The sequence below is a fragment of the Chiloscyllium punctatum genome, chromosome 39, assembly GCF_047496795.1.
Source record: "Chiloscyllium punctatum isolate Juve2018m chromosome 39, sChiPun1.3, whole genome shotgun sequence".
In the NCBI taxonomy this organism is placed as follows: Eukaryota; Metazoa; Chordata; class Chondrichthyes; order Orectolobiformes; family Hemiscylliidae; genus Chiloscyllium; species Chiloscyllium punctatum.
The window spans coordinates 9,726,608-9,753,823 of NC_092777.1; the positions used below are offsets into that span (position 1 = coordinate 9,726,608).

The 27,216-nt window shown below is 42.7% G+C and overlaps 1 protein-coding gene across 4 annotated transcripts in view; it reads right to left on the reverse strand.

Moving 5' to 3' along the window:
• LOC140463807 (xylosyltransferase 2-like) overlaps positions 1-27,216 on the reverse strand; it is a 170,527-nt gene that overhangs the window by 23,919 nt on the left and 119,392 nt on the right. For all 4 annotated transcript variants that reach the window (XM_072558148.1, XM_072558146.1, XM_072558147.1 and 1 more), the window contains exon 9: positions 10,132-10,327. In XM_072558148.1, coding sequence (XP_072414249.1) covers positions 10,132-10,327 — 196 coding nt within the window. The remainder of the gene's footprint in view (positions 1-10,131; positions 10,328-27,216) is intronic.

The following is a 27,216-nucleotide window of genomic DNA, read 5'->3' on the forward strand; positions in this document are numbered from 1 at the left end:
CTATGTTAGGATGAGATGCAAAGGCTCAGTTAGGGTGCTTGAGAGTTACAAGTGAGCCAGGAAAGACCTAAAGTGAGAGCTAAGAAGAGCCAGGAGGGGACATGAGAATTCATTGACAGTAAGGATCAAGGAAAACCCTAAGGCTTTCTGTAGGTATATCAGGAATGAAAGAATGACTAGAGCAAGATTAGGGCCAATCAAGGATAGTAGTGGGAAGTTGTGCGTAGAGTCCGAGGAGATAGGGCAAGCATTATATGAATATTTTTCATCAGTATTCACAATGGACAGTTTTGTTGAGGAGGATACTGTGATATAGGCTACTAGACTAGATGGGATTGAGGTTCACAAGGAAGAGATGTTAGCAATTCTGGAAAGTGTGAAAATAGTTAAGTTCCCTGAGCCGGATGGAATTTATCCTGGGATTCTCTGGGAAGCCAGGGTAGAAATTGCAGAGCCTTTGGCTTTGATCTTTACGTCATCATCGTCTACTGTAATAGTGCCAGAAGACTGGAGGATAGCAAATATTGTCGCCTTGTTCAAGAAGGGGAGTAGAGACAACCCTGGGTTGTGGGTAAGGTGTTGGAAAATGACATAAGAAATAGGATTTTTAATCATCGAGTAAGGAATAAGTTGATTAGGGATAGTCAACATGGTTTTGTGACGGGTAGATTGTGCCTCACCAACCTTATTGAGCTCTTTAAGAAGGTGACCAAACAGATGGATGAGGGTAAAGCGATTGATGTGGTGTATATGGAATTCAGCAAGTCGCTTGATAACGTTCCCCACAGTAGGCTATTGCACAAAATATGGAGGCATGGGATTGAGGGTGAATTAGCGGTTCGGATCAGAAATTGGCTAACTGAAAGAAGACAGAGGGTGGTGGTTGATGGCAATTGTTCATCCCAGCGTTCAGTTACTAGTGATGTACCACAAGGATCTGTTTTGGGGCCACTGCTGTTTGTCATTTTTAAAAATAACCTGGATTTGGGCATAGGAGGCTGGGTTAGTACATTTGCGGATAACACTAAAGTCGGTGGAGTTGTGGATAGTGCTGAAGCATTTTGTACTTTACAGAGGGAAAAAGATAACCTGCAGAGCTGGGCTGAGAGGTGGCAAATGGAGTTTAATGTGGAAAAGTGTGAGGTGATTCATTTTGGAAGGAGCAAAAGGAATAAAAAGTACTGGGCTAATGGTAGAACTCTTTGTAGTTTAGATAAGTAGAGAAATCTCGGTGTCCATGTACATAGATCCATGAAAGTTGTCACCCAGGTATATAGGATTGTTAAGAAGGCATACGGTGTGTTAGGTTTTATTGGTAGAGGGGTTGCGTTTTGGAGCCACGAGGTCATGCCGCAACCGTACAACTCTGGTGCAGCCGCACTTGGAGTAATGTGTACAATTCTGGCCACCACATTATAGAAAGGATGCGGAAGCTTTAGAAAGGATTCAAAGGAGTTTACTGGCATGTTGCCTGGTACGGAGGCAAGATGTTCTGCGGAAAGGCTGATGGGCTTTAGGCTGTAATCTGAGATGAGGAGAACCATAGAATTGGAATTACAGAATGCCTACAGTGCGGAAAGAAGCCACTCAGCCGAGCGAGTCTGCAGTGACCTTCTGAAGGGCATCCCACCCAGACCCAACCAACCGCCCTCGCCCCCCACAACCTCCACCCCCCCCCCAACTCTGCACATCACTAGATACTACAGGGCAATTTAGCACAGCCAAATCTTTGGATTTAGGATGAAACTGGAGTATCTGGCAGAAACTCATGCAGACAAACTCCACACAAACACTTGCCCAAGGCTGGAATCAAACCTGGGCCTCCTGGCAGTGAGGCAGCAGTGCTAAGCCACCATGCTATCCTGAATTTGAATGACAAAATTTATTCACTTCACTTCTTCATTGGTTGCAAAGTCAAGAAACCAGTGGATGCTGAATTGTTAAGTATGACCACTGCATTATGCAACACTGAAGGAATGAAGGGAATAGGAGTGCAGACAGGGAAAACTTCAGCTATTATCTTATTTAATGGTAGAGAAGGCTCCAGTGGTTGATTAATCTACTTCTGTATCTACTTTCTGTATGAAACATGGCCCCTCAGGTCCTTTTTAAATCTTTCCACTCTCACTTTAACCTATGTCCTCCAGCTTTGGACTCCCCCACTCAAAGAAAAAGACCTTAGCTATTCACCCTATCCATGCCACTGATGATTTTATAAATTACTTTAGCTTCCAATGCTCCAAGGAAAAAAAAACAGCCTATTTAGCCTCTCCCTATAACTCAAACCCTCCTATCCTGGCAACGTCCTTTCAATATTTTCTGCTCCTTCTCCAGTTTAACATTTCTCCTATAAAAGGGTGACCAGAATCGTAGAGCTGTAACATGACGTCCCAACCCCTATGTTCTCACCTGTTTCCTTGAAGAGTGCACAGTGCTGCAAGCATTTTGCTGGGGTGAATCAATGATTGATGCAGTGCCAAATGTGTTGTGTTCTTCATTTTGTACCGTCCTGCAAAAATATCTTGTTCTGAATAACTGTGTGAAACAGGATTTGTTTCAAGCATTGTTAACATAGAACAGTATAGCACAGGAATGGGCCCTTCGGCCCACAATGTTGTGCCAAGCTTGATGCCAAATTAAACTAACCCCTTGGTCTATATCCCTCCATTTCTTGCATATTCATGCCCTTATTTAAAAGTCCCTTAAAAGCCCTAATTGGGTCTGCCTCCACCATGGAGGATGGTGGCGAGGCAGGTGGTGAATCCGCAGCAGGACTCTGGCTTTGGTGGCAGCTTCCGACCGGTATCCAGCAGCCACAACATGGCAGTCTTGCGGCTGTACTGTCTTTTCATGAACCCAAGAACCAGGAATCGAACTAAGATGGAATTTGTCTTAATTCTTTTTGAAAATTTATTCTTGTCAATGCCTTCTGTTGTTAATTCAGGTGCTGTGATAACTTAAACACTTTTATAAAAAAAATACAAGTGACAATGAATGACTATTCTATTCCATTCTAACTACTTTTCAGTGCCTGTTCAAGTAAGAAAAATGCTGTGAAACGGAGATAGATGTTTAGTGCTGAAAAGGGCGGCACGGTGACACAGTGGTTAGCACTGCTGCCTCACAGCACCAGAGACCCGGGTTCAATTCCCACCTCCGGTGACTGACTGTGTGGAGTTTGCACATTCTCCCCGTGTCTGCGTGGGTTTCCTCCGGGTGCTCCGGTTTCCTCCCACAGTCCAAAGATGTACGGGTAAGGTGAATTGGCCATGCTAAATTGCCCGTAGTGTTAGGTAAGGGGTAAATGTAGGGGTATGGTGTGGGTTGAGCTTCGGCGGGTCGGTGTGGACTTGTTGGGCCGAAGGGCCTGTTTCCACACTGTAAGTAATCTAATCTAATCTAATCTAATTTCAGAAGTAATTGAACCAACATCTCTGCAACATGTCCCACTGTTGTAACATCTAAGACGACATGCACCATGTCTGCTGCATAGCTTGTGAGAAGCTCAAGACATGCTTTATGACCATTTGATCCTTCTGCAACTTCCAAAGATCAATGCCGCTGCTTGTCGAGGGAGTTATTCAACTAGCAATGAACAGGGAACCTAATCTTAAAATATCTAACACAAGCTGCTTTTGAATAGTGATGCAACAATACGGAGATTCCTCCCCATTTAAAAAAAAATAAATTTGAAAGCTGAAGCAGCCAGTCCCAGTTTCTTCAACAAGCTGAACCTACCCTAGGACTGAGGCAACAAAATTTCATTCTCAATGATTCCTTCATGTCCAAGTGCCAGATTTATCTGCTGCTCTTGGATTTGACGACCTGTGTGCAATTTAATACAGATTGACTGCTTTCCATCAAAATTGGAGATGCTAGAACAAAGGTAATTTTACAGAAAACTGCGCATGGAACTACACTTGAAACTGAGAAAACCTAGTTGTTACTTTGTTTCCAGTCACTCCTCTCACCATCCCAGGGAATGATGACAGTGCAGTCGAAAATGACCTGCCTGGTACCAAGGTTCCCTCCCTTCTGACCGTGCTATTCCCCCATTCACAGATTCTGTTTTTTGGAGGTGAAGTCAATGCAGTGTGAGTATTGCACATTTTGATTTCTCATGGCCTAGCTGTAATTTTTGGAATGAATTTGCCTGTTGATTTTTGAAGGAAGATGTTAATTGAGGTACGCATTGATGGTACAATAAATAGTATTGGAAAATGAAATAATAATATTTCATGTTGACTTTTCAAAAGAATGAGAAAAAGTTAAAGATGTTGGCAGACCTGCTAAGTATTTGCAGCATTTTCAGTTTTATTTTAGATTTCCAGAACCCATTTGTTCTTTTCCAGATTCATCTGCATTTCAAGTACTTTAGGATATGGGCATAGTCATAGAGTGAATTTAGGAGGAATGATTACTAAGTTTGCACATGACACCAGAATTGGTGGTATAGTCGACAGTTATCTAAGATTATAAAGGGATCTTAATCAGTTGGGCCAATGGGCTGAGGAGTGGCAGATGGAGTTTAATTTGGATAAATGCGAGTCATTGCATTTTGGTAAAGCAAACAAGGTCAGGACTTATACGGTTAATGGTAGGGCCCTGAGTTGGGTTGTCAAACAGAGAGACCTAGGGGTTCAGTATATAGTTCTTTGGAAGTTGCATCGTAGGTAGACAGGGTGGTTAAGGTGTTTAGCATGCTTGCTTTCATTGCTCAGAACACTGAGTATAGAAGTTGGGATATCAAGTTGAGGGTGCACACGTCAGTTGTGAGACCACTTTTGGACTACTGTGTACAGTTCTGGTAGTCCTGCTACAGGAAGGATATTATTAAATTGGAGAGGGTTCAGGAAAGATTTGCCAGGATGTTGCTGGGGCTAGAGGATTTGAGTTATAAGACAAGGTTGGGACTTCTTTCACAGAAGCATAAGAGGTTAAGTGGAGAAATAGTAGGGGAGTTGAAAATAGGGTGCATATTTTTAAGGTGAGACAAGAAAGATGTAAAAGGGACCTGAGGTTCAACATTTTCACACAGAGAGTGGGTTTGTATGTGGAATAAACTGCCAAAGGAAGTGGTAGATGCAGGTACAGTTCCAACATTTAAAAGACATTTGGACAGCATGTGAATGGCAAAGGTTTAGAGGGAGAGGGACCAAACACAGGCAAGCGAGTCTCATTTAGTTTGGGAAACCTGGATGGCTTGAAGAGTTAGACCTGTTTCCATGCTGTATGATTATATGACTCCATGACAAGACCTATAACTAAAGTCGAGCTTTTAGGATCAGGTGCCAAAAGAAAGTTCCACTCTCCCTCCTCTGAAGGAAACAATCTAATTAGTTTTAACTATTGTGCCATGATGACTATGAATAACTTCAAACTACTTCAGACCAAGCAAGGGGAACAATTGGTTAAGTCATTGACAAATCAAAAGTCTGAAATATGAAAAGTGTTACATTGATGTAATAGAGACCCTTTATGAAGAGTCATACAGATTGTCAATACAGAGAAAGGAGGTTTGTCCCATCACACCCATGGCATTCAAAAGCAGCTATTTAACTATTCTAATCCCATTTTCCAGCTCTTGGCCCATAGCCTTGTATGCCTCGGTATCGCAAGTGCACATCTAAACATTTCTGCCTCTACCACCCTTGTAGACACTGAGTTCCAGATTTCCGCCATTTTCTGGGTGAAACAGTATTTTCTTTCCTCGAAACTTTCTGTCTCTAACTTGAAATAGATGCACCCCCATCATTGGTCCCTCCATCAAGGGGAAAAGTCTGTAAGCCGACTTGGAAAAGTCTACCTGTGGCCTTCCTAACTTTATACATCACAACCATGTCCCCTCTAAGTCTCCTCCACTCTAATGAAAACAACGGCCTATCCAATCTTTCTTCATAAATGAAACTCTCCAATCTAGGCAAATCTCTTCTGCACCTTTTCCAATGCCATCAGATCCTCTCTATAATCTGGACTCCAGAACTGCACATATTCTCACAGTGGCCATACCAACATGTTATATAATGTAGCATAACTTCCCTGTTCCTAAGTTTATTTGCCTCGAATAATAAAGGCAAGTACACCATTTGTCTTCTTATCCACATTATCCACCTGTCCAGATACCTTAAAAGGACCAGTTCCTCTGATCCTTGCTACTCACCAGGGTCCTACCATTCATCACATTTTCCCTTGCCTTAATTGTTCTGCCCAAGTGCATCACTTCACATTTAACTGGACTGAATTCCATTTGCCACTGATTAGCCTACCTGACCAGTCCATCTATATCCTTCTATAGTCTCTTTACTATTTACCACCTCATCAATTTTTGTGTTGTCTGCAAACATATTGATCAACCTTCCTAAATTCAAGTCTAAATCATTTTAAAAAACCACAAACAGCAAGGGCCCCAGTGCTAATCCCTATGGGATCCAACGGTCAGAGACTTGCAGTCAGAAAAATAACCCTCAACCATCAACTTTTCCCCCCCCCCCCCCTCCCCCTCCAAGCTAACTTTGGATCCAATCTGCCAAATTTCCTTAATACATATGGGATCTTATATTTGCTATCAGTTTCCTATACGGGAGCTTATCAAAAGCCTTGCTGATGTCCAAGCAGACTACATCAAAAGCATTCCCCTGATCTACATACCTGGTCATTATTGCAAGAAATCCTCAAGTTGGTCAGACATAAACTCCCCTTAACAAAATCACGCCAACTGTCCTTAATTAAGCCCTGACTTTCCAAATGCAGATGATTTCTGTCCCTCGGAACTGGTTCCAATAGTTTCTCCACCACTGAGTTTGGCCTGTAATTTCCTTGCTTACCCCTTCCTTTTTAAATGGTACCACTCTGACTGTCCTCCACTCCTCTAGCACTTCTTCTGTGGCCACAGAAGATTTAAAAATAATTATAAGTGCCCCTGCTCTTTCACTCTTGCCTCATTCAACCACCTGGGATACATTTCATCTGGCCCTGGAGATTCATCTACTTTTAAGCCTGTCAGACCACTCAGAATCTCTTTTCTGTCAAAGTTCATTTCTTGAATTGTATCACAGACCTCCTCCCTGATATCTGTACCCATATCATCCCTCTCAGTGAATACTGACTCAAAGTGTTTATTTAGAATCCTACGTACATCCTTTGGATCCTTAGAGGCTTTACTCTTTCCCTTGTTATCCTTTTACCCATAATGTACCTGAGAAACAAATTAGGATTTTCCTTTATGTTACCTGCCAGTGTCCTCTCATGTCCCCTTTTAACTCTCCTAAATCTTCCTCCTTAGTTTCCTCTGGCACTTGAGAGAGAGATTTACCTTAAAGTATTTGCTCCCATTACACTCTGGCCAAATCATATCTGATCTTATTAAAATCAGCTCCCCTTTCCGTTGAGAACTTTGATCTCTACCGAGGCTTGTCATTTTGATAACAATTTTGAATCTCATGGAGTTATGGTCACTTGTTCAGATGTCTGAAACACAAATAGGACAATTATAAGGCATTTACCTTATCTTTAATCTGTAATGTATCTCCTTTGGAGTGTTTGATGTGATAGCGTTGAGGGAACCTTACTCAGAATCTAACTTGATGTCATAACTGCCCTGAAGTGAATGATTTGACAGTGCTGTTAGGACTTTACTTCCTGAAGAATTTATTTGAATTATTCAATTTGCTTTTATGGGTGTAGGTTTGTTCGCTGAGCTGATGGTTTGATATCCAACCTACAGCTCAGCGAGCAAACCTCAACCTGAGCTACAAACCTTCACAAACCTTGCATTTCCTTTTATCTTGGAATATCAAACTTTTCCTGATCAGCAGGATATTATGCTTATAACATGAATATTATCTACAACAAATGCTTGAGCAATAAAATAAATGACTAAATAAAATTCCTTAATGCTTCAAATAAGTTAAGGCAGGAAGTCTTATTGAGAGAAGTATCCATGGAGTAAAGACGAGCAAACAAATTAATGTAAAGTACTGCAGATAAAGACGTTTCATAAAAGTCAAAAGTTTTGGAGAAATTCAGCAGATTGAGAGCACCTATGGAATGAGAAAAACAGAAATTACAGCTCTTCTTCAAAACACACTCTGCTAAGCATCCAGGAATAAAAACACCATCATTGTGTAACTGTGACATGACCTTTGCTGGAGATAAAGTATGTGTCATACCATGCATGATGTGAGATGTTATTATGACTATATATTTAATATGACTGTAAATTTTAGAGTTTTACTATTGTGAAGGGTCTTTAAAAAAAAACTAGATCAGTTCTTCCAAAACAGTGTGTCAGTAAGCTAGATCCTCTGAAGTGTTAATGGATGACTGTTTAAACCGTGATGGTTTATGACAGATGGGATAAAAATTGAAAGTTATTAGATGGTTTTTGTCCAGTACAATCAAGAATTGTCTTCAGCTTACAAAACTCAGTGAAAAACTGAGGCAGATCTGGAGGAAATTTGACTGGGCTCAGAAGCAGATATGGTTTAGCGCCTTGAATGGAATTTAGGGCAATTCAGGGAACATACAGTTACCTCAGGGGAAAAAAGTTTAGCTTTTCAAATTTCTAGACGAGGAGTGTTTAGTTAGAAACCTGAAGAAATGCTGAGAAAGCCTAAGCTCCCTGCCTTGTGAATATTCCTAACAGAAGACTTCACCGCTTACAAGAACTGTGGAGAATCAAACAACTCAAATTTTAAAAGATTTGAATAATTTCTCCACACTTCTGACCCTGAAATGGATAATGCCAGGTGACTGGATCAGACTTTGTTTTGATGTGCTTTTAGATCTTTCAAATTATGTTCTATATTTTGAGAGCTTGGATTCTTTGCTTTTATTTCTTTTGTGTAATGAACTTCTGGTCTGTTTTTAAAGAAACACTTCAGCCTTATTTGATGATATTTCAGCGAATGACCACCCATTAACGAAAATTTGAAAGTAATGATCTGCAAAGCTCGATTTCATACTGAGATCTGACGTTCCCATTAATGCTATCAACTGGGATCATTACACATGGTTTTAGTTGAAGGTTTTCAAACAGACTCCACAAAGCTCCTTTGACTTACCCACTACCAGGGATATATTTCCCTCCCCACCCCTGTCCGCCTTCTGCAAAGACCGTTCCCTCCGCGACTACCTGGCCAGGTCCACGCCCCCAAACAACCCACCCTCCAATCCCAGCACTTTCCCCTGCCACCGCAGGAACTGTAAAACCTGCACCCACACCTCCTCCCTCACCTCTATCCAAGGCCCTAAAGGAGCCTTCCACATCCATCAAAGGTTTACTTGCACATCCACTAATATCATTTATTGTATCCGTTGCTCCCGATGCGGTCTCCTCTACATTGGGGAGACTGGGCGCCTCCTAGCAGAGCACTTTAGGGAACATCTCCGGGACACCCGCACCAATCAACCAAACCGCCCCGTGGCCCAACATTTCAACTCCCCCTCCCACTCTGCCAAGGACATGGAGGTCCTGGGCCTCCTTCACCGCCGCTCCCTCACCACCAGACGCCTGGAGGAAGAACGCCTCATCTTCCGCCTCAGAACACTTAAACCCCAGGGCATCAATGTGGACTTCAACAGTTTCCTCATTTCCCCTTCCCCCACCTCACCCTAGTTCTAAACTTCCAGCTCAGTAACTGTCCCCATAACTTGTCCGGACTTGTCCTACCTGCCTATCTCCTTTTCCACCTATCCACTCCACCCTCTCCTCCCTGACCTATCACCTTCATCCCCTCCCCCACTCACCCATTGTACTCTATGCTACTTTCTCCCCACCCCCACCCTCCTCTAGCTTATCTCTCCACACTTCAGGCTCACTGCCTTTATTCCTGATGAAGGGCTTTTGCCTGAAACATCGATTTCGAAGCTTCTTGGATGCTGCCTTAACTGTTGTGCTCTTCCAGCACCACTAATCCAGAATTACAGTGTAGATTGTCTGTTTTGTGTCCTATGACATCAAATCCCAAATTTATGAGAAATATTCTATCATCCTAAAAGAATGTTGGGAACAAGTGCTTCATTCCCAAGTGCAACTGCCCTGATCTTGATAGCGCAAATTCACACAAACTAAGTGAAGAATTAATATTGCAATGTCTGATTGAACCCAATTGGCAGCACAGGCCCGGTTACCTCTAGATTCTGGAGCCGGTTGAGTGCTGGACCAACATTTGCCAGTTGTAGCATGGGACGAGGTACCACCCAGCTCTCCAAGGTCTCCTTCTGATCTGTAGTCGCATTCTTAACTTGCTGCATCACTAAGTAACCTTGGAATTGGTCATCATAGAAGTAAAGATGGACAGACAGAGTATGTCCCACAGGCTCAAACCTGAAAAAAGGAAATATTTTCAGAACTTTTCCAAGGTAAACAAGCTATATAATAAACCCCGGACTTGATTATCATTCAGCCTTCCTTCAGCACACTCAGTGGACTTACCATACTTAATCATTATAATGTCGGTAAAGGTAAAGTTGCCATATTACCACCCAACTATATGGGTGCTCTCTCATTAAAGAGAGATAAGGGTCACCATGCTAGCACAAGTCATTGACACTGTGCTAGTCCTGTGAAAGATAAATTTATTGAACGCTATTCCTTTGACTTCTGCCCACAGCCCAGTGCACAGTTCCTTTTCAGATTGTAATCCATTCCCTTTTGGAAGGGGCAGCACAAAGAACAAAGAATATGACAGCACAGGAATGGGCTCTTCGTCCCTCCAAGTCTGTGCCAATCCTGGTCCTCTATCTAAACCTGTCATCTATTTTCTAAGGATCTGTATCCCTCTGTTCCCTGCCCATTTATGTATCTACCTCAATATATCGCTATCATACCTGCCTCTACCACCTCCACTGGCAACACGTTCCAGGGACCCACCACCCTCTCTTTAAAGAACTTTCCATATATATCTCCCTTAAACTTTTCCCCTCACCTTGAACTCGTGACTCCTGAAATTAAGTCCCCTACTCTGGGGAAAAAGCTTCTTGCTATCCACTCTGTCTATACCTCTCATAATTTTGTATGCCTCAATCAAGTCCCCTCCCAACCTCTGTCTTTCTAATTAAAATAATCCTAATCTACTCAACCTTTCTTCAAATCCCCTCTACATTCCAAATGTGGCCAAACCAAAGCCCTTTACAACTTTAACATGACCTGCCAACTCTTGTACTCAATACCCTGTCCAATGAAGGAAAGCATGCCATATGCTTTCTTGACCACTCTATTGACCTGCGTTGCCACCTTCAGGTACAATGGACCTGACCACCCAGATCTCTCTGTACATCAATTTTCCCCAGGGCTTGACCGTAAAGTTTGCTCTTGAATTGGATCTTCCAAAATGCATCACTTCACATTTGCCTGGATTGAACTCCATCTGCTATTTCTCTGCCCAACTCTCCAATCTATATTTAGATTACTTACAGTGTGGAAACAGGCCCTTCGGCCCAACAAGTCCACACCGACCCGCCGAAGCGCACCCACCCATACCCATTCCCCTACATTTACCCGTACATCTAACACTACGGGCAATTTAGCATGGCCAATTCACCTAACCTGCACATTTTTGGACTGTGGGAGGAAACCGGAGCACCCGGAGGAAACCCACGCAGACACGGGGAGAATGTGCAAACTCCACACAGACAGTCGCCTGAGGCGGGAAATGAACCCAGGTCTCTGGCGCTATATTCTGCTGCATTCTTTGACAGTCCCCTTCACTATCTGCTACTCCACCAATATTACTGTCATCTGCAAACTTGCTAATCAGATCACCTATACCTTCCTCCAGATCATTTATGCATACCACAAACAACAGTGGTCCCAGCATGCATCCCTGTGGAACACCATTGGTCACAGTTCTCCATTTTGAGAATTTCCCTTCCACTACTACTTTTACTGCCCAGCCAGTTCTCTATCCATCTAGTTCGTACACCCTGGGCCCCCATGCAACTTCACTTTCTCCATCAGCCGACCATAGAGAACCTTATCAAACACCCAACTGAAGTCCGTGCATATGGCATCTACAACCCTTCCCTAACCAATGAACTTTGTCACTTCCTCAAAGAATTCTGTTAAGTTGGTAAGACATAATCATGCTGCTGATCACTGATAATCCCATTTTCCTTGAAATGGGAATAGGTCCTATCCCTCGGTATCTTCTCCAGCAACTTCGCTATCACTGACATCAGGCTCACTGGTCTATAACTACCTGGATTATCCTTGCTACCCTTCTTAATGAAGGGGACAACATTAACAATTCTCCAGTCCTCTGGGACCTCAACCGTTGTCAAGGATGCTACAAAGATATCCATTACTGCCCGAGCTATTTCCTCTCTCGCTTCCCTCAGTAACGTGGGATAGATCCCATCCGGACCTAAATGCCTTTTAGAATATTCAACACTTCCTCCCCCCCCTTAGGCCGACTTGACCTAGAGTAATGAAACATCTATCCCGAATCTCAACATCTGTCATGTCCCTCTCCTCCGTGAATACCAAAGCAAAGTACTCGTTAAGAATCTCACCAATTTTCTCTGACTCCACGCATAACTTTTCTCCTGTGTCCTTGAGTGGACCAACTCTTTCTCTAATTAACCTCCTGCTCCTTATATATGAATAAAAGGCTTTGGGATTTTCCTTAACCCTGTTGCTAAAGATATCTCAAGACCCCTTTTAGCCCTCTTAATTCCTCGTTTCAGATTAGTCCTACAATTCCCAATATTCTTCCAAAGTTTCACCTGTTTTCACTCACCTAGACCTTATGTATACTTCTTTTATCCTCTTAGCTAGTCTCACAATTTCACCTGTCATCCATGGTTCCCCATTCGTACCATCTCTTTCCTCATTTTCACAGGGACATGTCTATCCTGCACTCTAATCAATCTCTCTAAAATCCTCTCACATATCATATGTGGAATTACGTTCCAACAGCTGCTCCCAGTGCACATTCCCCAGCTCCTGCCGAATTTTGGTATAGTTGGCCTTCCCCAATGTAGCACTCTGCCTTTAGGACGACTCTTTCTTGTCTTTGTCTATGAGTATTCTAAAAATTACATAATTCTGATCAATATTCCCAAAGTAATCCTCTACTGAAACTTCAACCACCTGTTGTGGTTCTGTTCGCCGAGCTGGGAATTTGTCTTGCAAACGTTTCGTCCCCTGTCTAGGTGACATCCTCAGTGCTTGGGAGTGCCACTCATCCACAGACTCTATCAACAAACACATCGACCTGGACCCAATATACCGATCACTGCAGCGGACAGCTGGAACTGACATCCGGAAGCGGCAGAGACAGGCCACTATAAATGCCGGAGAAACATCACAGAAACGCTTCACAGGAGGCTCCCAAGCACTGAGGATCTCACCTAGACAGGGGACGAAACGTTTGCAAGACAAATTCCCAGCTCGGCGAACAGAACCACAACAACGAGCACCCGAGCTACAAATCTTCGCCCAAACTTTGAACTTCAACCACCTGACCAGGCTCATTCCCCAGCACCAGGTCCAATATGGCCCCTTCTTGACTTGGACTATATATATATATATTATACTACTGTAGAAAACCTCTCTCCTTATAAATTGTGCTCTATCTAGACCTCCAACACTTAGTCAATCCCAGTCAATGTTGGAAAAATTAAAATCCCCTACCACCACCATCCTGTTGCTCCTACATCTTTCCAAAATCTGTTTATATATTTGTACCTCTACTCAAGCTCGATGTTGGGAGGCCTGTAGTACAGCCCCAACACAGCACCCTTCTTATTTCTGAGCTCTGCCCATATTGCCTCACTGCTCAAGTCCTCCATTGTGTCCTCTTTTAGCACAGCTGTGATATCCTCTCTGACCAGTAATGCAACTCCTCTACCCCTTTTACCTCTCTCTCTATCCCACTTGAAGCATCTATACCCTGGGATATTTAGTTTCTAATAATGCCCTTCCCTCAACCAAGTCTCAGAAATAGCAATAACATTGTACTAATCCAAGCCCTAAGTTCATCTGCCTTATCCACTACACTCTCGCATTAAAACAAATGCACTCAGACTACCTGTCACTTTGTGTTCTTCATCTGTTCCCTGTCTACTCTTCCCCTTAGCCATGTTGACTTAATTATTAGTCACTTACAGGCTTTAGTTACTATCTCCTTACTGTCCACTGACCTCCTCATTTGGTTCCCATCGCCTTACCACATTCGTTTAAACCCTCCCCACAGCATTAGCAAAGACACCCCCAAGAACATTAGTTCCAGTCCGGCCCAGGTGTAGACCGTCCAATTTGTAATAGACCCACCTCCCCCAGAACTGGTCCCAATGCCCCAAAAATCTGAACCCCTCCTGCCTGCACCATCTCTCAAACCCCGCATTCATCCTGCCTGTTCTTTCACTTCTACTCTGATCAGCATGTGGTGCTGGTAGCAATCCTGAGATTACTACCTCTGAGGTCCTACTTTTTAACTTGGCTCCTAACTCCCTAAATTCTGCTTGTTGGACCTCATCCCGTGTATTTACCTATGTCATTGATGCTTGTGCACACCACGACAGCTGGCTGCTCATCCTTACCCTTCAGAATGTTCTACAGCCAATCTGAAACACTCCTGACCCGTGCAGCTGGGAGGCAACATATTATTCAGGAGTCTCATTTTTGACCACAGGACCACCTATCTCCTTCCCTTACAATTGAATCCCCTATGACTATAGCCTATAGCCCTTCCTTTTTTTCCTGCCCTTTTCTACAGCAGAGCCAGCCATGGTGCCATGAGCCCGGTTACTGCTGCTTTCCCATCTGGTGTTGAGGAATGAGCCTGGTCAGGTGTTTGAAGTTTCAGTAGGGGATTACTTTGGAAACAGTGATCATAATTCCAGAAGTTTTAGGAGGGAGATGACCGCAGAGGACACTTACACTGCTTTCCTGCTTTTTCTCTGCCTTTTGGTCACCTATTCCCTTTCTCCCTAGCAATCCTAATTTGCTCTGTGATCAATTCACTAAAGTACTAATCATGACCCCCTCAGAATTGTGTATGCTCCAAAGTTGAGTCCATCCACATCTCCAGAGCCGTCATGCAGTCTAACAAGAGTTGCAGCTGGACACACTTCCTGCATACAAAGGAGTCAGGGACATCAGCCACGTCCCTGAGTTCCCACGCTGAGTAAGAGAGCATAGCATAGGTTATTTTCCCTAAAGACACAGTTTCAGGAAATGCTTTGGACGCATCGATAATTGTTTGAAAAAAATTGGTTCCAATTTTGATTTTAGACATTAAAACCTTCTGAGAAAGTTCTTTAAAAGCTGGTATTCGAATTGAAGGTGCAGATTTAATTGAAGTTTGATGTTTCCCTACAAACTTGCATGTCTATTAAAATTTGACAACGTCTTTACATGACCCTAGCCAATGAAAATGATTTAATAATATAGCTTCTGCTTTCCAAGTAGTAAATGACCTGCCATTGAAATTTCATGAGCCACTCGCAAAATTCCCTGCAGCTACTACCTGAAGAATCACTGCCCATTCCCCATCAGCTGTTTTTTATCCAAGTGTTAACCATTTCATCATTAAGACTTCCTTTGTCAAGGTCAGAAGTCACACAACACAAGGTTGAAGCAGCACTCTGAAAACTCCTGATTTCAAATAAACCTGTTGGACTATAATCTGGTGTCATGTGACTTCAGACTTTGTCCATTCCAGTCCAACACCAGCATCTCCACATCATTCCTTTTCAAGTAATAACATTCCATTATTGTTATAATTCCTTTTCTGAGTAGGCTGTTTTGCGTAACTCTTCCAATTCAGAATTTCCTTGCTGCATTTTGATTAAAGAAAATGGGCTAAACATATCAGCCTCATTCTCTTTATCTTCATCCTTTTTAGTCAAATTGACAAAAACGTTTATCAGATAACTGAATTTGCAAATTAACTCACTCTTTCATGGACTCCTTTTCTTCCTGATTAAAGCTTTATGTCTAAGAGCTAGTCACAACACAAGAAACAATTCTGACAAGTCTTTTTGTAAAATGTTGGTTTATTTTACCTCCGTGAGTTCTTCTACCGCTCTCGGTAAATCTAATATTCTTGAGCCTATTATGTCACTTCCTAAGTAAGGTCAATTCCCTGTATAGAAATTTGTTTCACTCCTTGAATTATCACTTATGCATTGACCAAGTCATTCTTTAATCTTACTCGCACATTGAGATTGGTTTATAATTTTGGAAATACCTCCAATGAATATTTTCTCCTCTTTCAATCCATCTGGAACACAAATCACATTAGTGTTAACATCAGTGACTTGCTTAGTCCACTGTCTCTCAGTATCCTTATTGGCTTTACCTCCTTAATTTTAAGAAAACACTTCCCCTTTGATTCTTCTTATCAATCTTTGAAAGATAACTCTTCTGACCATCTCTCCCTTACAAGAAAATATGTTATTTTTATGCCTCTGCTCCAGGTTCAGTTCTGAAGACCCCTTAGGTTTTGCTGTTCCCGCATTTAGTCTCCCATTTAATATCTAGCAATTGGCTCTGTTACGTCCAATCTTATTGCAACTAACGCTTCTTCATTTTCTCACATCACGTTTTGGTTCCAGATTTTCTTCGTTCTTTGATATTCTTCTGATGGTTCTCTAAAACTAATACGTCATCTATCTGTAGACTTTCTGTGCTTCCAACTCACTTGACGATTTTCATATGTCTGCTTTCCCACTTGTAACTGTCTATAGGAAATATCATAGGTATCTGCCAAAACTGCTAATTTTCTGATCTTGAATACCCGAGGCTCATCTGAATAAGGTTTTGTTCTAATTTGCGAAATTGCTATCTCTAAATTCTTCCATAACCATAATTTCCCTTTAAACATTACCTCTGACTTTAAGTGATCCTAACCACTGATTCCATATCTTTCCTTTTTCCACTGAAATATCCACAAGTGTCTGATTCATTTTCTTTCTTGTCATCCTACATTTCAACTATAAAACTTCCAGCAAAGTTCATAAGCCTTGTGTATTGCCCCTTTGACAGTTTTGTACACTGAAGATTGTTCTTCTGACAAGCTGGCATACACTGTCATAGCTGTACCTCTCAAAACACTCTGCACCAATAAAACCCTGTTTTTGCCACTCCATCTGCACAACGGCCTTCTCAAATGAGGTAAAATACTTATTGACTCCATCCTCATTAAATTTAAGCGAAGATTCTTGGGTAAATCAAATCCCTTATTTACATCATAATCATTATTCAAACTGCTACTTTCTTCTGCATTCTAGTTTTTTTTTGACTAACTCAGTTGCTATACCCTTTGGACTTCAGGTCTTCTTAATTCCATCCTCCTTCACACTTCTCTCTACTCTTTTTTCATTACTCTGTTTTCCTTTTCTCTCAATTTCAAGTCTTTTCATTTACCTTTCTCTTGTCATATTTTTTTCATTTCTAACTGCATCTTAGCTAATTTCAGTTGTGATATCTGAATTTCAGGTTTCCTTCCTATCAATTCTAAATAGGTTACACTCATTTGAAGTATCTTATCTATATGAGATCCTGCCTTTTTTGAGTCATTCATGGAATGGGGGCACTGCTGGTTAGGCCAGCCTTTATTGCCCATCCCTAATTGCCCAGAGGGCAGTTAAGAGTCAATCACATTGCTGTGGATCTGGAATTATATATAGGCCAGACCAGGTAAGGATGGCAGTTTCCTTCGTTAAAGGACATTAGTGAACCAGATGGGTTTTTCTGACAATTGACAATGGACTCATAGTCATCATTAGACTCTTAATTCCAGATACTTACTGAATTCAAATTCCATCGTTTGCAATGGCAGGATTCGAATCCTGTTCCCCAGAATATTGCCTGGGTCTTTAGATTAACTGTTCAGCAATAATACCATGAGGACACTGCCTAAAAAGCTTTTACATCTACTATAATGTATGTGTTCAATCCTTCAGTTTAGCTTTGATTCAAGATTTTAAATGATTCACTATTATATTTTCCACTATCAGAAAACTCTTAATAGTGTCCAAAGCTACTGTCAAATTTTGTGCAATAAACTTTAAGCCCAGACCTACACTGTAACCATTTCTTTAACAAGAAAGATACAGATCCTTTGTGAATCCAGGGGATTCAAAGATTCCAGATGAGCTTCTATTTGTTGTGAACCCTACAGATGTTATGCAAGTCTGGTATCTGAGTTGACCCAGAAGAAGGCATACATTAGGTTTAAGCTATCAGGCTCAAGTGAATTTCTAGATGACCACAAAATGTGTAGGAGCAGACTTAAGAGGGAAATCAGAAGAGCAAATAAAGGGTATGAAATGGACCCAGCAGGGAAGGTTAAAGATAATCCCAAGAAGTTCCATAGCTATACTCAGTAAGAGTAAAAGGGTGGCTAGGGAAGGAATAGGTCCCCTTAAAGATTAGCATGGTCATCTATGTGTGGATGCACAGGAGATAGGGGAGAATTTTAATGAGTAATTCTCTTTGGTGTTAACCGAGGAGAAAATCATGGATGCTAAGGCAATGAGGGAAACAAGTGGAGACAGTTTGGATTGCAAACATATCACCAGAGAGGAGGTGTTCACAGCCTTTAAGCCCTTAAAGTGGATAAATTCCCTGGGCTGATCAAGTCCATTCTGGGATGCTGTGGGAGGTGACGGAATTGCAGAGGCCCTTGCAGAGATTTTTGCCTCATCTTTAGCCACTGGAGGAGTTCTGGAAGACTTGATAGTGGCTTATGTTCCATTGTTTAAGAAAGGTAGCAAAGACAAGCCAGAGAACTGCAGGCCAGTGAGCTGGACATCAACAGGAGGCAAGTTGTTGGAAAGGATACTGAGGGATAGGATCAACTAACATTTGGATAGTCAAGGCCTGATTAGGGATAATCAGCATGGATTAGTCTGGGGGAAGTCATGTCTGACAGATCTTTTAGAGTTTTTCAAAAAACAAACCAAGAGGATAAGATGTTGGTAGGGCAGTGAATGTTGCCTATATCAACTTTAATAAGACCTTTGAAAAAGTCCCGCACGGCAGTGTTGTCATGAAGGTTATGTTGCATGGGATCCAGGATGAGCCACCTAACTGGATTCAAAGTTCAATCAATGGTAGGATGCAGAGGGTAGTGATTGAAGGTTGTTTCTCAGAATGGAGGCCTGTGACTAGTCGGTGATGGAACCTGGAGTTTGCACATTCTCCCAGTGTCTGTGTGGGTTTCCTCCAGGTGCTTCAGTTTCTTCCCACAGTCCAAAGATGTGCAGGTCAGGTGAATTGGCCATGCTAAATTGCCCATAGTCAGAGGGAAATGGGTCTGGGTGGATTACTCTTCGGAAGGGTCGGTGTGGACTTGTTGGGCCGAAGGGCCTGTTTCCACACTGTAGGGAATCTAATCTAATCTATATGAATGACCTGGATGTGAATGTACAAGGCATAATTACTAAGTTTGCAGATAATATAAAATTAGAAAGTATTGTTGATAGCAAGGAAGTTATTAAAAATTACAGATGGATCTTGATCAGATGGGGAAGTGGGCTGAGGATTGGCAAATGCAATTTAATATAGATAAGTGTGAGGTATTGCAATTTAGAAAGTCAAAACAAGGTAGGACTTACACAGTAAATGGTAACATCCTGATGAGTGTTGGGGAACAGAGAGACCTAGGAATACAAGAGTATAGTTCTTTGAAAGAGGCGACACAGATGGACAGGGTGGTGAAGAAAGCATTTAGCATGCTGGCCTTCACCACGCGAGACACTAAGTATAGGTGTTATGTTACAGTTGTTACAGGGAAAAGACTTTGTCTATTTATCCTATCCATGCCTCTCATAATTTGCAAACCTCTATAAGGTCACCCCTCAATTTCCGACGCTCCAGGGAAAACAGCCGCAGCCTGTTCAGCCTCTCCCTATAGCTCAAATCCTCCAACCCTGGCAACAGCCCTGTAAATCTTTTTTGAACCCTTTCAAGTTTCACAACATCCTTCCAATAGGAAGGAGACCAGAATTACATGCAATATTCCAAAAGTGGCCTAACCAATATCCTGTATAGCCGCAACATGACCTCCTAACTCCCGTACGCAATACTTGGACCAATAAAGCAAAGCATACCAAATGCCTTCTTCACTATCCTCTGTACCTGCCACTCTACTTTCAAGGAGCTATGAACCTGCACTCCAAGGTCTCTTTGTTCAGCAACACTCCCTAGGACTTACCATTAAGTGTATAAGTCCTGGTAAGATTTGCTCTCCCAAAATGCAGCACCTCACATTTGTCTACATTAAACTCCACCTGCCACTCCTCAGTCCATTGGCCCATCTGTGGTAACTTTCTTCGCTGTCAATTACACTTCCGATTTTGGTGTCATCTGCAAACTTACTAACTATATCTCTTCTGCTCACATCCAAATTACTTATATAAATGATGAAAAACAGTGGACCCAGCACTACTGATCAAAGGCCTCCAGGCTGAAAAGCAGCCTTCCACCATCACTTCTACCTTCAAGCCAGATCTGTGTCCAAATGGCTATTTCTCCCTGTATTCCATGAGATCTAACCTTGCTAACCATTCTCCCATGGAGAACCTTGTCGAATGCCTTAATGAAGTCCACATAGATCACGTCAACCGCTCTGTCATGATTTCCCATGCACAAAGCCATGTTGATTATCCCTTATCAGTCCTTGTCTTTCCAAATACATGTACGTCCTTTCCCTCAGGATTCCCTCCAACACCCTGTCCACCATTGACGTAAGTCTCACCAGTTTATAGTTCCCTGGCTTGTCCTTACCACTTTTTCTAAATAATGACACCACGTTAGCCAACCTCCAGTCTTCCGGCCCCTCACCTGTGACTACTAATGATACAAATACCTTAGCAAGGGGCCCAGCAATCACTTCCCTAGCTTCCCACAGACCTCCAGCCTGAAAAACACCCTTCCACCACTACCCTCTGTCTTCTATTGGGTAAGCCAATTCTGAATCTACGCAGCCAAATCACCATGGATTCCATGCATTATAATCTTCTGGATTAGACTATCATGAAGGACTTCGCCAAAAGCCTTACTAAACTCCATGTAGTTAACATCCAAAGAACAAAAGAGAAGCACAGGAACAGGTCCTTTGGCCCCCAAGCCTGTACTAATCGTCATGCCCTAACTAAAAAAAAACCTTCTGCCCTTATTCGGTCCATATCCCTCCCTATTCATGCAACTATCAAGATGCCTTCTAAATGTCACTAATGTGCCTGCTTCCACCCCCTCTTCTAGCAGTGCATTCCAGGCTCCTACTACTCTCTGCGGGGGGACCGGGAATCAGGGGATGTAGAGTCAGTATGGATAGAGCTGAGAAATTCTAAGGGGAAAAAGACCCTCTTGGGAGTTATCTACAGGCCCCCAAACAGTAGTCTGGATGTCGAATGTAAGTTGAATTGGCCTGTCGCAAAGATGTTACGAGAGTTGTTATGGGGGATTTCAACATGCAGGTAAACTGGGAGAATCAGGACGGTATTGGACCTCAAGAAAGAGACTTTGTGGAGTGCCTCAGAGATGGATTCTTAGAGCAGCTGGAGATAGAGCCGACCAGGGAGAAGGCAATTCTGGATCTGGTATTGTGCAATGAACCAGAATTGATCAGGGACCTCGAAGTGAAGGAGCCATTGGGAAGTAGTGACCATAATACAATAAGCTTCAATCTGCAATTTGAGAGGGAGAGGGTACAATCGGAAATGACAACATTTCTATTGAATAAAGGGAACTATGGAGCTATGAGGGAGGAGATGGCCAAAGTTCAATGGTGCAATACCTTAGCAGGGATGACATTGGAGGAACAATGGCAGATATTTCTGTGTATAATGCAGAAGATGCAGGATCAGTTCATTCCAAAAAGGAAGAAAGATCCCAGGAGGAGGCATGGGTGGCCATGGCTGACGAGGGAGTCAAGAAACATATAAAGTTAAAAGAGAAAAAGTATAACATAGCAAAAATGAGTGGGAAAACGGAGGACTGGCAAACTTTTAAAGAACAACAGAGGATTACTAAGAAGGAAATACACAGAAAAAAATGAGGTACGAAGGTAAACTGACCAAAAATATAAAGGAGGATAGTGAAAGCTTTTTTAGGTATGTGAAAGGCAAAAAAATGGCTAAAACCAAAATTGGGCCCTTGAAGACAGAAACAGGGGAATATATTATGGGGAACAAAGAAATGACAGAAGAATTGAATTGGTACTTCAGATCTGTGTTCACTGGGGAAGACACAAGCAATCTCCCTGAGGTAACAGTGGCTGAGGGACCTGAACTGAAGGGAATTTATATTTGCCAGGAGTCAGTGTTGGAGAGACTGTTAGGTCTGAAGGGGCCTGATGGTCTACATCTCAGGGTACTGAAGGAGGTGGCTCGAGAAATGCGTTGGTGATTATTTTCCAGAGTTCGATAGATTCGGGATCAGTTCCTGCGGATTGGAGGGTGGCTAATGTTGTACCACGTTTTAAGAAAGGTGGGAGAGAGAAAGCAGGAAATTACAGACCAGTTAGTCTGACCTCAGTGGTGGGAAAAATGCTGGAGTCCATTGTAAAGGATGAAATTACGACACATCTGGATAGTAGTAACAGAATAGGTCAGAGTCAGCATGGATTTATGAAGGGGAGATCATGCTTGACTAATCTTCTGGAATTTTTTGAGGAGGTAACTCTGAAGATGGATGAGGGAGATTCAGTAGATGTAGTGTACCTGGACTTTCAGAAAGCTTTTGATAAAGTCCCACATAGGAGGTTAGTGAGCAAAATTAGGGCGCATGGTATTGGGGGCAAAGTACTAACTTGGATTGAAAGTTGGTTGGTTGACAGGAAACAAAGAGTAGTGATAAACGGCTCCATTTTGGAATGGCAGGCAGTGACCAGTGGGTACCGCAGGGATCAGTGCTGGGACCGCAGCTTTTTAACAATATATATTAATGATATAGAAGATGGTATTAGTAATAACATTAACAAATTTGCTGATGATACTAAGCTGGGTGGCAGGGTGAAATGTGAGGAGGATGTTAGGAGATTACAGGGTGACCTGGACAGGTTAGGTGAGTGGTCAGATGCATGGCAGATGCAGTTTAATGTGGATAAATGTATGGTTACCCACTTTGGTGGCAAGAACAGGAAGGCAGATTACTACCTAAATGGAATCAATTTAGGTAAAGGGGCAGTTCTTGTACACCAGTCAATGAAGGTAAGCATGCAGGTACAGCAGGTAGTGAAGGCGGCTAATAGCATGCTGGCCTTCATAACAAGAGGAATTGAGTATAGAAGCAAAGAGGTGCTTCTGCAGCTGTACAGGGGCCTGGTGAGACCACACCTGGAGTACTGTGTGCAGTTCTGGTCTCCAAATTTGAGGAAAGACATTCTGGTTATTGAGGGAGTGCAGTGTAGGTTCACGAGGTCAATTCCTGGAATGGCTGAAAGACTGGAGCAACTGGGCTTGAGTTTAGGAGACTGAGAGGGGATCTGATTGAAACATATAAGATTATTAAAGGATTGGACACTCTGGAGGCAGGAAACATGGGAGGACACAGCTTAAAAATACGGGGTAGACGATTTAGGACAGAGATGAGGAGAAACTTCTTCACCCAGAGAGTGGTGGCTGTGTGGAATGCTCTGCCCCAGAGGGCAATGGAGGCCCAGTCTCCGCATTCATTTAAGAAAGAGTTGGATAGAGCTCTCAAGGATAGTGGAATCAAGGGTTATGGAGATAAGGCAGGAACAGGATACTGATTAAGGATGATCAGCCATGATCATATTGAAAGGTGGTGCAGGCTCAAAGGATAGAATGGCCTATTCCTGCACCTATTGTTTCTCGAAAAACCTCCCTCGCACATCTCCCTTAATTCTTCCTCCTCTCACCCTGAACCTGTGCCCTCTTGTCATTGAAACTTCAACCCTGGGAAAATGCCTCTGAATATCTACACTATCTATGCCTCCCACAATTTTGTAGATCTCTCAGCTGCTGTCTTTCTGATGAAAATAATTCCAGTCTTTTTAACCTTTCCTCATAGCCAATAACCTCGAGACCAGGTAACTTCCTGGTGAACCTTCTCTGCACTCTCTCCAAAGATTCCGCATCCTTCTGGTAGTGTGACGACCAAAACTGCACACAATATCCCAAAACCTAACAAGGCTTTTATATAGCTGCAACATGGTTTACCAACTCTTGTGTTCCATGCCCAGGCCAATGAAGGCAAGCATTCCATATGCCTTCTGTTATGACAGAGGTCGAACCCCTCTGTTAATTCAAACCAAACACCCAGAAAAGCTCACCTCACCTCGTAATCTCTTAAAATTGTGAGTGAGTGAAAGAGAACTCTTAACTTCCATTTTTAAGGAAAAATAACAATTAACTAAACAGAACTACTTACAAACTGAACACTCGTTCCCTTAAATGAACATAATCTTATTAACATGTTGTTCCAATAACACAATTATTAAATACTACATTAACTTAATCTCAAGTCGACACAGTCTTTGTCCTCTTTGCTGTCTTCAAGCTTCTGTCTGCTGATCTCCCTGGGTCACCTTCTTACTTTTTACTGCTTTTACGGGATTAGGTACTTCTTGATAAATAGTGTCTTCTAATTTCTTTGAGAGCAAGCTGTTAGATGGGCAGTTGGCTCTCCAGCACTACAGCAGTCGTTCTGCTGTTCAGTGGCAGTTGCTTGGATAAATTTTCAAAATGCCTGCATTTTTATACCCCCAACATCGTCCCTTCCCATTGGTCCGATGTTGTCAAAACAATAAATTCAAACTCAACTGGGTTTTAGTATCCTGGGCATAATTTGAAGTAATTGGTTAAATTTGAATTGCTGTCAAAACTGCAACCAAAACTCAGCTAACTGTTACATGTATCTATTTTTGAATAGCTCGTCTCCTAGCCTTTCCATGCGGGCAGCTGAGCTTGCACTTTAAGTTTACTTCAGAAAGCACTCTCAGAATCTTCAGAAAGCACTCTCCATTTTAAAGTGAACATACATGCTTTCAACTTCGTAATACTTCTTAATTACCTTGGTCACCTGAGTTGCCACTTTTAGGGAGCTGTGGACCTGCATGTCTAGATCCACTGCTCTACCCGCATCAATCGGCTTTGTCATCTCCTCGAAAAATCGAATCAAGTTAGTTAGACATGACCACCTCTTCACAAAGCCACGCTGACTGTCCCTAATTAAGCCACGCTTTTCCAAATGCGCAAAAACCCAAACGCTAAGAATTCTCTCCAATAGCTTCTCAACAACCAACGTGAGACTTACCGGTCTACAGTTTCCTGGACTGTACCTATTTCCCTTCTTAAACAGAAGAACAGTATTAGTTACTTGCTAGTCATGTGGAACCTTTCTAGTGGCTAGTGAGGATACAAAGACCTTAGTCAAGGCCCTAGCAATCTCTCTTGCCTCTCTCAATAACTTGGGGTAGATACCATTGGGTCCTTGGGACTTATCCACCTTTATGTTGTTCAAGGCACCAAACACCACTTCTTTTTTGAACTGAAAGTGCCCCAGCATATTAGCGTGCTCCAAACAAATCTCACTATCCTCTATATCCTTCTCCTGGCTGGACTCACTTAGGGTCTTGCCCACATCCTCTGCCTCCAAGCACAAGTTTATCTTTAAGTGGTCTTAGCTTCTCCCTAGTTATCCTCTTAGATTTTAAATGTATGCAAAGAACGTATGCCTTGGAATTCTCTTTAACTATACTTGCCAAAATCATTTCATGGCCACTTCTTGCTCTTCTAATTCCCTGCTTGAGTTCTTTCCTGCTTTCTTTGTATGCCTCACGGGCTCTGCCTGAGTTTAGTTCCTAAACCTTATGTGGGCGGCACAGTGGTTAGCACTGCTGCCTCACAGCGCCAGAGACCCAGGTACAATTCCCAACTCAGGCGACTGTGTGGAGTTTGCACATTCTCCCCGTGTCTGCGTGGGTTTCCTCCGGGTGCTCCGGTTTCCTCCCACAGTCCAAAGATGTGCAGGTCAGGTGAATTGGCCATGCTAAATTGCCCGTAGTGTTGGGTAAATGTAGGGGAATGCGTGGGTTGTGCTTCGGCGGGTCGAAGTGGACTTGTTGGGCCGAAGGGCCTGTTTCCACACTGTAAGTAATCTAATCTAATCTTATTTCTGCTTCTTTTTCCCTTTTGACTACATTCACAACCTCCCTCATTATCCAAGGATCCCTTACCTTGCCATCCTTGTCCTTCTTCCTTACTGAAACATATCAGTCCTGAACTCTCCTCAGCAAATCTTTAAGCAATTCCCACATGTTGAATGTGGATTTGCCTAATAACAGCTCCTCCAGTTAACAATCCCAAGCTCCTGCCTAATACTGATGTAATATGCCCAAAACGTCAATTCTTCTGTTCCTTTGATGCTGCCTGACCTGCTGCGCTTTTCCAGCAACACATTTTTAAGCTCTGATCTCCAGCATCTGCAGTCCTCACTTGCTCCTAGTAATTTCCTCTCCTCCAATTTAGTACATTCCCACAAGGGGCTGACTTATCCTTATTCGTAGCAATTTTAAAACCTAAGGAGTTGTGATCACAAGGTGTATTTTAGCTCCTCTTTTCCTTTTTGCATACTTGTAGACACTTTTACTGCCATGTTCTGTATTTAATGTGGTTTTCTCTGTAACTCTTGCCTTTTCATTTTCGCTGAAGTCACCTTTGGATGGTTTCCATAAATTTCCCAATCTATTGGCCTGCCACTAACCTTCATAAATCTATGTGCATATTTTTCAACTCAACAACATCCTTAAGTTCCTTAGTTCATAGAATCACAGAATCCTACAGGGGAACAGGCCATGAGGCCCAAAAAGCCAACACCAACTCTCCGGTGAGAAACCCACCCATTCCCCTACTGCTCAACATTTTTACCCCCAGTGCACCTAACTACACATCCCTGAACATTATGGACAATTTAACATGACCAATTCACCTAACCTGCACATGTGGGAGGAACCTGGAGCACCCAGAGGAAATCCACGCTGAAATGGGCAGGATGTGCAAACTCCACACTGACAGTCACCCAAGGCTGGAAGTGAACTTGGGTCCCTGGTGCTGTGAGGCAGCAGTACTAACCACTGAGCCACCGTGCTGCTGATGAGCATCCATAGATGATGCATCCTTCTCAAAGTGTCTTTGGTGGCACACTGTAGTTTACCCAGGGTCTTGCAGTGGCAACATGCTCAGTTATAAGCATGCTGTAGCCAGTGCTATGTGTGGTGATGGTAGAGGTCCCTTATT